The sequence below is a fragment of the Rhagoletis pomonella genome, unplaced genomic scaffold (assembly GCF_013731165.1).
Source record: "Rhagoletis pomonella isolate Grant_MI unplaced genomic scaffold, Rhpom_1.0 Rhpom_scaffold_00002, whole genome shotgun sequence".
Taxonomy (NCBI): domain Eukaryota; kingdom Metazoa; phylum Arthropoda; class Insecta; order Diptera; family Tephritidae; genus Rhagoletis; species Rhagoletis pomonella.
Window position 1 is genome coordinate 46,038,499 of NW_023458556.1, and position 12,655 is coordinate 46,051,153.

The 12,655-nt window shown below is 45.9% G+C and overlaps 1 protein-coding gene across 2 annotated transcripts; it reads right to left on the reverse strand.

Moving 5' to 3' along the window:
- Positions 1 to 224: 224 nt before the first annotated feature.
- On the reverse strand, positions 225 to 12,395 carry LOC118733699 (protein lava lamp). 2 transcript variants are annotated; one of them, XM_036463215.1, is made up of 10 exons: positions 12,329 to 12,395; positions 11,732 to 11,994; positions 10,383 to 11,666; positions 8,125 to 10,327; positions 5,556 to 8,059; positions 3,390 to 5,430; positions 1,314 to 3,326; positions 1,124 to 1,250; positions 898 to 1,046; positions 225 to 832 (listed from the first exon to the last, which is right to left on the reverse strand). In XM_036463215.1, exons 2-10 carry the CDS (start codon positions 11,801 to 11,803, stop codon positions 747 to 749), a joined length of 10,479 nt encoding a protein of 3,492 aa, XP_036319108.1. In that variant the 5' UTR covers positions 11,804 to 11,994; positions 12,329 to 12,395; the 3' UTR covers positions 225 to 746. The 2 variants fall into 2 exon arrangements, with proteins under 2 accessions (XP_036319108.1, XP_036319109.1); XM_036463216.1 differs by lacking the exon at positions 12,329 to 12,395 and adding an exon at positions 12,236 to 12,318.
- Positions 12,396 to 12,655: the final 260 nt, after the last annotated feature.

A 12,655-nucleotide genomic window follows, 5' to 3' on the forward strand; every position in this document is an offset into this window, starting at 1 on the left:
CGGCCAGTCGGATTGTTACATGTCGGCTCAAAATGTACGTCGCCCGCTGTCTCATACAGTGTGAAATGAGTCTTAAATGTGTACCCAGAAGAACGACCATCACGTTCAATAAATTCAAAATTAGCTTCAGCTAATAAGAAAAAATTTAAACATTAGCACCGCCTTAATGTTTCAGGCCACTATTTAGTCAATAAAAAAAAGACACTTGAATAAACAAAAGCAAGTAGTTACTAACAATTTCTGTATATTTCTTCATTATCATTCAATATAGTTCCAATAACTTTCTAAATACAGCTTAAGTTTCTTTGTCTTTACTACTACATACGCATAAGTTTTAGGCTAAAGAATGAATGTTTCGTATAGATACTCGTTTTTCGAATTAAGCAATTGCATACATACATACATACATAAAAAAAAAATAAAAAAGAGAACTGCATTACATCTGTTTATCTGTGTTATTTACAATCGTTTATTACAGTTTGGTAAATAAATTTTTAGTATTTAGGACAAAGTAAGGTACATTAATTAAATTTCAATTCATCAACGTATTGTTGTTGCAAAAATATTGGGGGTACATAAATATTGATGCACATATGTACGTATGTGGGTAGGTGCATAAGGGTAGACACCTGAATATCGCATTGGTATTTTGAACCAAATCAGCTTAATGAATAAAACGAATTCAAAGCAGTGTTGGTTCGCTTAGGTTCGTATATTGTCGATATTGTTGTTGTAGATTTATTGCTTTAATGTGGCGCTGAATTGCCAGCATCTGGCTTATTACCCCACAGCCAGTTTAGTAGCACAGATGATGGTGATTGGCCAGTTTGAGCTGAAAAAAAAAAAATAAAAAATTTAAATTAATAACAAATGTGATTAAAATAAAATTTCAACTACCTGCGTCCGTGCCAACTAATTCAGAGACAGCAGCAGGCGGCATTTTGGCCACATCCTGTTGTATCTTTTCCATTTGTCGTATGCGTTGATCGCGTTCCTCTTTAATCACCTTGTCCTTGGAATGATTGACAGTTTGCAGCTGAGACAATCTAAATGAGATAATAATGTTAGAATTAATTAGTATTTAAGTTAGCTGGCTCATAGCGCCTTTTGATAATCCGCTTACTTTTGGCTCAATTCATCGGCTGAGTCACAACCAGCAGCAGTTGGGCTAACCACTGTACGCTGCGTCTGGCTGGCAGTCGCCGTCGTTGGTGACGCAAGCGCAGCGCTGTCTGTTGACGTATTAGAGGCTGTTAAATTTAATAAGATTATTAGATATCTACATGACTGCGCCCAACATTTGTGTAACTTACGCTCTACGTAATTCGTAGCCGTTTTGTGGGCTTCCACCTGCCGCAGCGTATTCGACAGTTTCAGCTGCAAGGTGTCGCGCTCCTCCAGCAACGATACCAATTCCAACGTCATTTCCTCGCAACGCATGTCGCGTTGATGTAGCATATATAGCGCGAAATCTAGCTCCGATTTCGGCACGAGCGAAGCATCATTACTACTTACCGCCGCGCCTCTGCGCTGCTCAACTGTGACACCACCGCTAATGCCGCTGTGGGAGGAAGTGTTCTGTAATTTGAATGGATCGTATTGCGCCGCCAAGCGCGCATACTCTGCTGAGCGTATTGCCAATTGTTCCTTCAGCGTGACAATCTCCATTTCCTGGCTTTCCAGCGCCGCTTGCATCTTCTCAATGATGGCATCAGCATCGGCTTCGTGCTCCTCGTTGATGATGCGGTGACGCAATGGTGTACCATCCTTGGAGGCGGCGCCCGACGAGGTGCCCGACTGCGTGGTTGATACCGAGCCGGGGGTTGATGTGGCCGTAGTTTCAGCGGAAACAACGTGTTGCGTTCCTTGGTCGTGCGACTGCGCTTGACGCTGGGCGGCCAACTGCTCGCGCAAACGCGACTCGGCCAATTTGAATTCGGACTCGCGTTGCTCTAAATGCTCACGCCACATCTTAGCGATTTCACCACATTTCTGGTCGACAATCGCCTCCCACTGGGCATTCAAAGCGGCGTAGTCCACTGGCTGTGCGCCATCTTCTGCCACCGGAGGGCTGCCGCTAGCCCTGAGTGCTTCGATTGTGCGTCGCAGTTCGGCAATTTCAATGTTTTGCGTATCCAGTTGCAATGCCGCCGCTTTAAGCTTGTCCTCGTTCTCCAGACTGCTCAGCACGTGGTTGTTCAGCACCTTCAGTTCCTCCTCCATGTCGCGCTTTTCGCTCTGCAGTGCTTCCAGCTGCAGTTCCAGTTGCTGTATTTGTTCGCGCAGCTTCGTATTCTCGCTCTCGACGCCACCTTTGCTAGCTTGCATCTCGCTTGTGATCTGCACGGAGAGGTTGTGCTCCAGCTCTTGCTTCTCATCCTCCAGATTTTTCACTTGCATCTTCAGCATGTGTATCTCCTGGTTCTTTGTTAATATCTCCAGCACAAGCTTCTCGGTTTGGTCTTCGCGCATCAAGTCTTCAATGCGCTGCTTTAAATGCATTATTTCGGATTCCTTCTCTTGTAATTGCGCATTGAGTTCATCAACGTTGACGCTGCTGGTTGGCGCTGCGTTGAAGCTAGTTGTTGGGGCTGAGTTCAACACTTGGTGCGCAGCAACTTCCTCGAGCTGTTTAACGCGCTGCTCTAAGGCTTCGTTTTGTGCACGCAGTTGAGCATTCTCATTGCTGAGGATTTCTGCATTTACTGTGACAGCCGTCGCTGCGTTAGCATTTTGAAGCTCTTCGTTTGCTTGCAATAGCTCGGCGTTTCTCGTTTGTAGTTCCAGCAACTGCGTCTGAACTGCATCGAGATCGGCTTCAAGCCGTGTCAGCGCAGCATTTGCCTGTGATAAATTGCTTTCGGCCTTAGACAGCTCTGTTTTCAGTTGTTCCTCTCGTGCACTCGACGCTTGTCTCAATGCCAAGTTGCGCTCTGCCTCCTGTAAGGCAGCACTGAGTTGCTCTTCGCGCACCTTCAAGCGATTCAACTCCCCAGTTTGCTCTTCGTAGGCTGCATGCAAAGTGTTATACTTTTCTTGCAGCTGCTGATGCTCCGCCTTAAGGTCGTTGTATTTCGTCTTCTCTGCGCTTGCATTTACCACTGATTCGCTATCGCGAGTGGATAGCTGCTGCTGTAGTACCTTCTGAGCTTCCTCTGCGCGCAGTGCATTCGATTTTTCATCTTCCAGTAGCGCTTGCAGTTCTTGACGGTCCACATTGATGTCTTGTATTTCTGCAGTAAGTTCAGCGATAGTTTGGCTGAGCTGTTGTCTCTCTGTTTCCCAGCTGGGTGGAAGCGCCGACGGCTGGGCCTGAATGTTGTTGGCTATTTTATGGGAAAAATTATTTAGGAAAATATAAGATACAAATTCTGTCTTAAATGACTCACCAACACATGCAGTCGACAGTGCGTCTGCCTGTTGCTGCGACGTTGCTTCTTCTGCTGCTCCTGCACTTGGCTCCGCATCTGGTCCCCAATCTTCCAACTTATTCACCTTCGCCTGCAGTTCCTGTATTCTCGCCTGATACATTTGCACTTCCATATCTTGGCGCTCCTTCATTTCGGCCATGCGTTCGCTGCCAGCCGTCAGTACATCGATGCGCTTTAGCAATTTCTCTTTCTCTACACCATGCAATTCATGCTGTTTGCGCTCTTCCTCCAAGCGCTCCTCTAATTGCTTAATTTGCGCCTTGAGTTCATCCTGTATGGCAGCGTCCAAGTCGAAGAATGAAGCTGACGCATTTGTCGCGCTGCTCTGCAACTCATCGATCTTTGTCTTATACTCCTTGAGTTTCTTCATTAGCTTGCCGGATTTCACCTGCAACTCTTGCTTTTGTTGCTCGCAACGCTCGACCGATAGCTGCAGTTCAGCAATGCGCTCCGCCTGCTCGGCCAATTGTAGTTCCAGTTGTTGTTCGCGCGGCACTAAAGACACAGCTGCGCCTAAACTGGCAGCTGTTGTCTTGGAGAAGTGTTCCGCTTCAGCAGCAGCTTCTTGCGCACCCCACGCGTCACCCCAATCAGCATCCAGATCAAATGCAGACGTTTTTGCTTCCCGGTGCACAGTCTGCTCGCCTTGTGGTTGACAAATATACGCCTTTTCGGGCACAATTGACGCTTCTACTACAGGCTCGTTAGATACAGGTGGTATGATTAGAGTCTCGAAATCAGTTCCAGCGCCGCCAGCACCACCGAAGAACATATCCAGTGTGGGCACTGGATTCGGCACGCCATCCAACTGTAAGTTCGCTAATGAATCTGGTATAATTTGGCTCTCTAGCGCTGAGGTGCGCTCTTTCAGCGTCTTTTCGTCCTCCAGTGCGCGCCGCAGCTGCTCCAACTCGTCGTCCCGTTGCTGCAACACTGTTTGCAACTGTTCCAAGTTGCCTTGCAATTGTCCTAGGCCCATCAAATCAGATGCCTGGCTGTCGCTGTTGGCCTGGCTCTGTTGTAAACTGTTTTCCAGCGCTCTCAGTTGCTCATCACGCTCACAAAGTGTGTGCTCTGCAGCTGAACTGCTGCTCTTCAACTGTTCGACTTGCTGTAACGCAACCGCGTTCGCCTGCTTAAGCGCCACGTTTTCATCCAACACCTGCTGCAATTCAGTGCGCACAGCATGGAGCTCTTCGGTGCGCTCCCGCAGTTGTCGTTCCAATTCACCGAATGCCCGCTGATTCTCCCGCAATCGTTCTTCAATTTCCAACTCGCGCTGATTGCGAGTGGCCAACTTATTCTCGAGATCCTGCGCATGTTTCTCCAAATCGGACACATTGCGCTGCAGATCTTCGATTGTGGGTTGCTCGAGTGTGCTGTTTACATCGTCAGCGCCTCGTACGCGTCTGCTACTCTCGAGATTTTCAACTGTACGCACTTGCACGATCTCATCGAAGGCTGATGGCACCGCTTGTTCGGTGGAGAAGAAGAGCGGAGGCGCTGGTATAACGTCCTGTTGCGTCGGCTGGCCAAAAAGCGCAGCGGCTGTGGGGGTGTTGTAGTTGGAGTTTCGCAGATTTTCGATTTCTTGGTTCTTCGCCAATAGCTGTCGCTGCAATTCATGATTGCCTTCGAGCACATTGTGGAATTCGGATTGCGCTGTAGTCAATTCACGTTGGAGTCGTGCAATCTGATCATTCTTTTCCAGCAGTTCGCGCTGCAGCCGTGCGCTTTCCTCGTCTGACGAAGCTGATTGACTTGTTGATGGCGTGGCGGCGCTTGAAGGTGGTGTCAAGCCGAACGCCAAGGCAAGTGGATCATGCTGTGTTGCGGATGCAACCGCTTGTGACTGTGCTGCGGCGGCGGCTGACATCTGTAGCTGCAAGTTTTGGCGCTGATAATTTTCGATAATCGCTTCCTTCTCCGCAAGTAAGTCTGTCAAGCGCTTGTTCTCCGTTTCGATGAAGACTTGATCGTCTGTCTGGTTTTGGCCAACCTGCAAGAAATCAAATGAAAAGTGAAGTTTATTTATTTTAATTTTAGTATTAACTGATTGAGAATTATAATTAAAGGAAATTTAAATACGTAGCACTCTTTCCATATTGACATTCCCAAACTCACCTGCATGCGCAAGGTATCCAATTCGGAGATCTGCGTGCGCAGCGCCTGCAGCTCCACTTCATGATTGGCCGCCAGCGTTTCGATTTGATGGCGCAAATTATCAATTTCCGTTTTGTCCTGCATTGTTTGCATGCGCAGCTCCTGCAAGTCATATTGATCCTGCTGACTTCCTTCATTTTGCATGCGCAGCCAAGTTGCCTCCCGCTCCAGCTCCTGCTTGGCCTGCTCCAAAGCGCTTATCGACTCTTTCAGCCGCACAATCTCATCTTTCTGCTCATTGCACTCATCCCGTGCGCGCTCTAGACCTTCTGCCGTGGCGCGCTTCTCAGTATTCATTTTGGATAATTGCTCACTTAATTCACTTTCTAGCTCATCGAGTTCAGTGGTTTTGGCGGCCAGCTTGGCGTCGTAAACGCTACGCTGGTGTTCCGCTTCGGCACGTGCGGCGGTGAGTTGTTGCCGTAGCGTTTGAGTCTCTGTTTCAAGGGTAGACTCACTCTGTTCGCGATATAGCTGATATTCTTTTTCCATTTTGGCATAGCTGCTGCTGAGTTGGTTGAACTCAGATTGTATGCGCTCGATGCGATCCAAAAGTTCATCTTTTTCTTCTTGCGTCTGCAGCAGGCGCTGAGCGATGACATCATCGTGCTCGGAGAGCATATTCAGCCGGTAGATGAGCTCATCCTCTGCTTTCTCGTGCTCGGTTTCACGTGTTTCCATTTGTGCACAAAGTATATTCGTGCGGCGTTCCATTGAGGCACGGCGCTCCTCGAAAGTGGCAATGCCCTCCTCAAGTCTGCAAATTTTCTCGCTGTAAGCATTATTCTCCTGCTCTAGCGTCTCAATATAGGACATATTCTCCTGCAGCTTAGCTTGTATGCCGTCGTGCAAAGTCTCCAGACGGCTAATGGTAGCCTGGAAGGTGCCTTGCTCTGCATTGAAGCGTTCATTCAACTTTTCGTAGGCCGCCTGTAGTTCGTCGTAGACCTCCTTAGGCACTTGAAGTTGCGCGGGCGGTGGTGGCGCTGCGCTCAGAGCTGCGATGCGCTGAGGCGAGCCAATGTACTCTTCTTCGGGACGCGCGCTCAGCTTGTCTTGAAGGTCCTTCAGTTGCGCCTGCAAACGTTGTATCTGATTGTTTCGCTCCTTAATGACCGCCTTTGATTTTTCGAATTTTAGTGACTTTGCTTTGAGCTCTTCGTTGAGCGTTTGCAGTCGTTCCTCATATGTTTTCACCTTTTCTTCGAGCGCTTGAGTGATATTGCCGGCCGGCGTATGACTCTGCATTTGCTGTTGGAGTTGTGCGACCAACTCGCTCTTATGCGCAAGCGCTTCCTGTATGTCTTTGATGGCGCAATATTTTTCGCGCTCGCTTTCGCGCACTTGTATCAATTCCTCCTGCATGCTGTAGATTTCTGCTTCGGCCTCCTGCAGTTTGTGTGTCTTTTCCTCCAACTTCTTCTTTAGCTCTTCGTTTTCTTCGTTATTCTCTTTGGGCATCTCCAGTTCAGTGTCACCCCAACCTGAGGCTTGGTCTTGCGCATCGACCAGCGCCACTTGCAACTGTACTATCTCGCTGTTCTTCTCCAACAAGGAACGCTCCAATTGCTCAAGTTGGCTTTTCCAATGACCACCGATTTCGGTTGCCTCTGCGGCTTCCTTATCTTTTGCTTCGAGTTGTGCCTTCAATCTTTCGACTTGTTCTTCCAGGCTCTTTACTGTGTCTGCCAACGATTGCTCATGGCTTGCATCTTGTTGCTTGGTTTGCATTGCTTCCAAGCTACCCTTTTCCAGCTCACTCACTTTGGCTTCCAACTCTTGGCATTGAGTGGCGCGTTTCTTCAAATTAGCTGCATATTTCTTCAGTTTCTCCAGCTGTTCTTTGTTACGTTTCTCAAGCTCCTTATTGCTTTGATCCAATCTTTGGTTTTCCTGCTGCAATCGCTGCACATCGCTTTCTAGCTGCGGTATCTGCTCAACGGTGGTCCGATGGCTATGAAGCTCAATCAATAATTTGTCAACTACCGACTTTTCTTCGTCGTTATCTTTGCGCAAATGCTCCAGCTCTTTAGTATTGCGGTCGATAATGTTTTTCATGTCGTTGATTTCATCCTCTTTCTCAATGATTTTGTTTGCATTCTCCTCCATAGATTTGTACAAGTCAATTATTTGTTGATTTAGCGCTTCGATGGTTTCTTGCTTATTTGAAAGCTCATTGACTTGCTCGGTCACTAAGTTCTTATTTATTTTCAGTGCTTCGCGCAGTTTCTCGCACTCCTTGCGGAGATCTTCGGACAACTGATCGCCTGCGGATTCTAGCGAATGCTTTAGTTCTTTGAGTTCGCCGCGTAGCTGCGTTATTTCCTCGTCGCGCTCCTGCAGCTCTAAGAGCTTCATGTTGTTTTCGTGCTCATGCTCCTTGTAGGCTTCTATGAGTTGTTGCTTCTGTTCAGTGACGAGCGTTTGCAGAATGTTCATTTCACCCTCGTAGGTATCGCATTTGCCTGTAAGATAAACAAAGATAAGGTTAGTCTAAATTGCAGCTTAAAAACGTTCGACATTCATTTACCTTCCAACTCCTTTCTCAAACGCGTTATCTCCTTAACCTCCATTTCGTGTGATAAATCCTTTTCTTTTAGCAAGTTTTCAAATTCGCTTGCCGTCTTCTTTAACGCTTTCAACTCTTCATTTAATTGCGTTATTTCGCCGCTCCGCTCTTCGCCCCCCGTGCGTGCCTCTATTAACTGCAAACGTAAACTCTCCACGATCGATTGCAATTCCACACACTGCTCTTCATATTTTTTGAGCTCCTCCAATTGCTTTTCACGTTCCTCTTTAGCTGTTTGATCCTCGGCCAGCGCTGCTACTGGCGCCACTGCTGGTGTTGGTTCTACCGTGGCAACAGCGCCATCACCCTCATGCGCTTCGCTCAGTTCTCGACGCAACTCTTCGATTGTTTCCTTGAGAAGCCTGTTTTGCGTGGTCAGTTGTTCGTATTCTGCCAACGCCTTGCCATTGGGCGCAGTCACCGCGACGACTGTCTCCACTACAGTTACTGTTTCTACCGCTGTGCTGGCCTCTTTTACCTTCTGCAGCAATTCGCTCAGCTGTGTGTGTGCGTTCTTGGCTTCTTTAGCTAACTTCTTAGAAGCGAGGATTTTGGAATTTTTATCACTAGCCCTGCGGTAGATCTCCAATTCATGATTCAAATTCGTGAGACATTTTTCACATTTTTCAAAGAGCGCTGCATCTTGCTTGCTGTCGAGTGCACCAACTACTTCCGAGGACTTTTGCAACGATGAGAGTCCTTGTGAGATTTGGTTGCCTTGCACCTTAAATTCAGATACTTGCACGGCAAGCTGATCTTTCTCTTTGCTCAGCTCCTTGACGCGCTCTTCCAGCTTTACTTTGGCGTCATTTGCCAACAGCACGTTCGTCTCCATTTCGTCCTTTTCGCGCGTGAGTTCTTCAACTTTCTGTACGAGTTCGTGATTTTCGGCGGTTAAATGTTCCATGCGTTCCAGCACTTCGCGGCGCTCTGTTGTAAACAGTTCAATTTTATTCATCAACTCAGAGCTTTCCTCGCGCAACTTGCAGAGGCTATCGCTAAGCTCAGGCGCCAGCTCAGTTTGGGTGAGTTCATTTACAGAACTGACTACGTTTTCATCAAGTCGCTTATTGTATTCGTCGATTTCGGCGCGCTCCTGCTGCGTTAACCGTTCAACAATTTCAATTGATTCGGCTGAGGATGACGATTTACTGAGTTTTTCAATTTTATCCAAAAGTTCCATGTTTTCGACCATATAATTCTGCAATTTCTTGTCAACAGTTTGCTTTTGTTCCTGCAAATCAGCCAATTTCTGCTTCTGTTCTTCCGCGTCGGCGACCGCATTAGACAAACGCTCCTCCAGCTGCTGTAGCTGTTGGGCCTGCTCTTCTACTTTCTCCTCCAAATGTATTTCGGACATTTCAGACTTAACGCGCGCACTTTCTTCACCTTCCTTGCTGATGATTTTTTCTTGCAAATCACACAGCTTTTTCTCTGCTTCTTCAAGGCGCTGTGTCTGCTCGTATTTTTCCTCTTCTAACAGCCTAATTGTTTCCGTTTGTGTTTTGATTTGTTCTTCTAATTCAGCAAGAACCTTTTGCTGCTCATTTATGCGGTCAGTGTCAGGTGATTTTCCAGCAGCGTCTACTTGAGTTAACTGCCACTGGCCCTTCTCATCTTCTAACTCAATGATTTTTTGCTGTAATTCCTCGTTCAATGCTTCTAAACGCACAATTTCAGCGTTTAAATCGGAGCTCTTCTTCAACTTCTCTACCTGTTTCTCGGTTTGTTTACATTTTAATTTCAATTTTATCATAGCCTTATTAGATTCGTCTAATTTTTGCTTCAGTTGTTGTATTTCTGCTTGTAATTCTGCGTTGTCTGCTGCATCACCACCACTTGTAGAGAACAATGACTTGCTTTTGCTACTGGTTTCGAGCTTTTCTTCGAGTACTTTGAAATTTTCGTTGAGCACATTAAGCTCGATGGTTTTTTCCATTACTTCCTCTTCTAAGCGGCTCACCACGGTCTGGCGGTCTTTAAGATCTGCGCGTTGGCTCTCGATTGTTGCTTCTAGTGCGACAATTTTCTCAGCGATGCTGGTGTCAGACACTTCCAGCTTCTCTTGTTCGCTGATTGTTTCTTTCAGCTGACGATTCTCTTCCAACAGCTTATCACGTTCATCACAAAGCTCCTGTATCTGTTTAGCCATTTCCTCGTTAACCTAAAGTCATATTGTATGGAATTAATTTGTAAATATTGAATATTAGAAATTTTACCTGGAGACTGGTTTTACTGTCACTTTTAGATTCTACAATGACTGCTTCAGTGGAATTCTGCAACTTCTCGATTGTCTCCTCCAGGGAAGCAGATTTTCCCTCAGTGCGCTGAAATTCTTCCTGCAAGGATCGTAGCTTTTCATTTGCTGTATTCAGTTCGGCTTTCATTTGATGCAATTGCTCTTCAAATTGATTATTCTTCAATGACAGATCACAGCGTGTCGACTCTAGCATATCGTTGATCTCTTCCAATTCATTAATGCGTGTGTTCTTTTCTGCTAATTGTATGTGAAGTCTGTCGATATCGTTATTCTCCAAATCGGCTAATTCGTAAAGTTCATTTGCATTGTCGCGCTGTTTCAATCTCATTAGACAAAGTTCTTCGTCTTTAGCATTTAACTCAGCGCGTGTGCGCTCTAATTCTTCGGCCAAATGCTTAGTCTCACCCATTTTGCTATCAATTTCGCGCTGACGCTCTTGCAGTGCTTTTTCCAATTCCACCACTTTGTTTTCTAATTCCTTTAGTCGCTTTTGATTTGCTGATTCGTTAGCAACTGCTACATCTTGGTGTCCGTGCGCTTGGCGCTCTTTCTCAAGTTGCTTTTCTAGTAGGCGGCAACGATTTTCGAGGAACTTTATGCGCTCTTTTTCCAAAGAGAACGGCTGTGAAGACAAATCTGTGGCCGATTTGTGTCGCTCACGAGACGCGGGTGAGCGCACCATCAATGCGCTGAGATCACTCATTGATTTGCCCAATTCTGTTGTATCTTCCAAGCATTGTTGCGTCGTATCGAATTTCTCCTTCAGCTGTGAAACGAGCTGCTCCAAATGTTGTTTACTTGATGCGCGCTGTGCCATTAACAATTTATTCTGTTCCATTTGCTTACGAAGCAGCAACACTTTTTCGCTACCTGGCGTGGAGCTACTCGAAAGTGATTTGCTGGACTCGCTGCGTTGCTGGGCCTTTAACGGTGTAAAATGCGGAGAACCGCCAACTGTGGGCTCCGCATAGGAAAGCGAGTGCCCTAAATGAGGAGCTTGGTGTTGTTGCGGTTGCTCTTGCTCCACCAACGGCCCACTCGCTTCATTTGGCACAATTGTAGGTACATTCTCCTGTACTGTTGTTGGAGTATTAGCCGGCGGGCTTTGACGTGAACGCGCTTTTATTTTAAGGTGTGTTAAACGCTGGGCAATGTTTTTGACTTTTTCTTGCGCAGTTGAAGTAGATTTTCCGTGCGCGACCTCGGATTTACGTACAAGTTCCTTCAACGCCGAAATCTTTTTCTGTTGAATAATTTTTTATAGAATCAATAGGCGGAAGTTACAATGCATGATCAAGTGAATATTACCTGTTGCTTGGAAAAGCTCTCCTGTAGATTGCTGATATGTGCGGCCTGCTCATTTGCGTCATTGTTGGACATGTTTTTTCCCGTTTCGACCTTATCGATTTTAACTCGTTTTTCGTTACACTAATTGCACTGTTCCAGCTAGTGCTATCTACTACTATAGCTATAACCTAATACCTGCAGCACTTTCTTGTTTGAATTCGACATGTACTTTTTATATCTTTTTCGCTGTGTAGTTCACTTTATTCGATTTTCGTGCATTTGCGCTGCAAGAAGAAAGCAAGACATCAATCTTTAAGTGCGACTAAAATCTAAAAACAAATATGAAATCACGCTCTTGAAGCACTGTCACCGCCTTGCTGCTCCCCGCGTACATAAATACACAATCCAATTGGAGCACCCGATTTTCGGGCTACTTTGGCTCGAGCAGAGAAATGTATGACGTGTACGAGATGGCAGACAAAAATAATTAAGCTAAACTTTATACGCTTAAAAATGTCACTACACCTGCAACAAATCACGCAATTTTATGCGCTACTGGTGTATGAACCTTTTGACAATATTTTAAAGTAAATTTAATAACAATTTAGGTACATTTACCAAATTTAATTTACAAAATTCCGGACGATGCACAACAAAAATAATTTCCATGTCAGCAGAAATTTTCACTCTGTCAAATGTACTGCGTTGCCAACAACGGCTCTAATGTTTTCAGCGTTGCCATTTGTATAGTATAATTGGGACTGCGTACTACGAGAAGAAGCAGCAGATTAATAACGGGCGCGAAAATTTGCAGAATTGTTTCCTGCAAAAAAAGTTTTTCCGGTTTTTGTACAAATTTGGCGTAATAACGCTTCCGGATTTTTATTTTTGTGATAAAAGTGAAAACTTAGGGCCGTTTTCTAATGTAAGCAGTAAAGTTGCCTT

Coding starts and splice junctions, on each gene's coding strand:
- LOC118733699 (XM_036463215.1), bottom strand. CDS start 11,803: ATGTCCAACAATGACGCAAATGAGCAGGCCGCACATATCAGCAATCTA. Junction 8,060..8,124: donor TTTGAGAAAGGAGTTGGAAG/GTAAATGAATGT, acceptor TTTATCTTACAG/GCAAATGCGATACCTACGAG. Junction 1,251..1,313: donor GGCTACGAATTACGTAGAGC/GTAAGTTACACA, acceptor TAAATTTAACAG/CCTCTAATACGTCAACAGAC.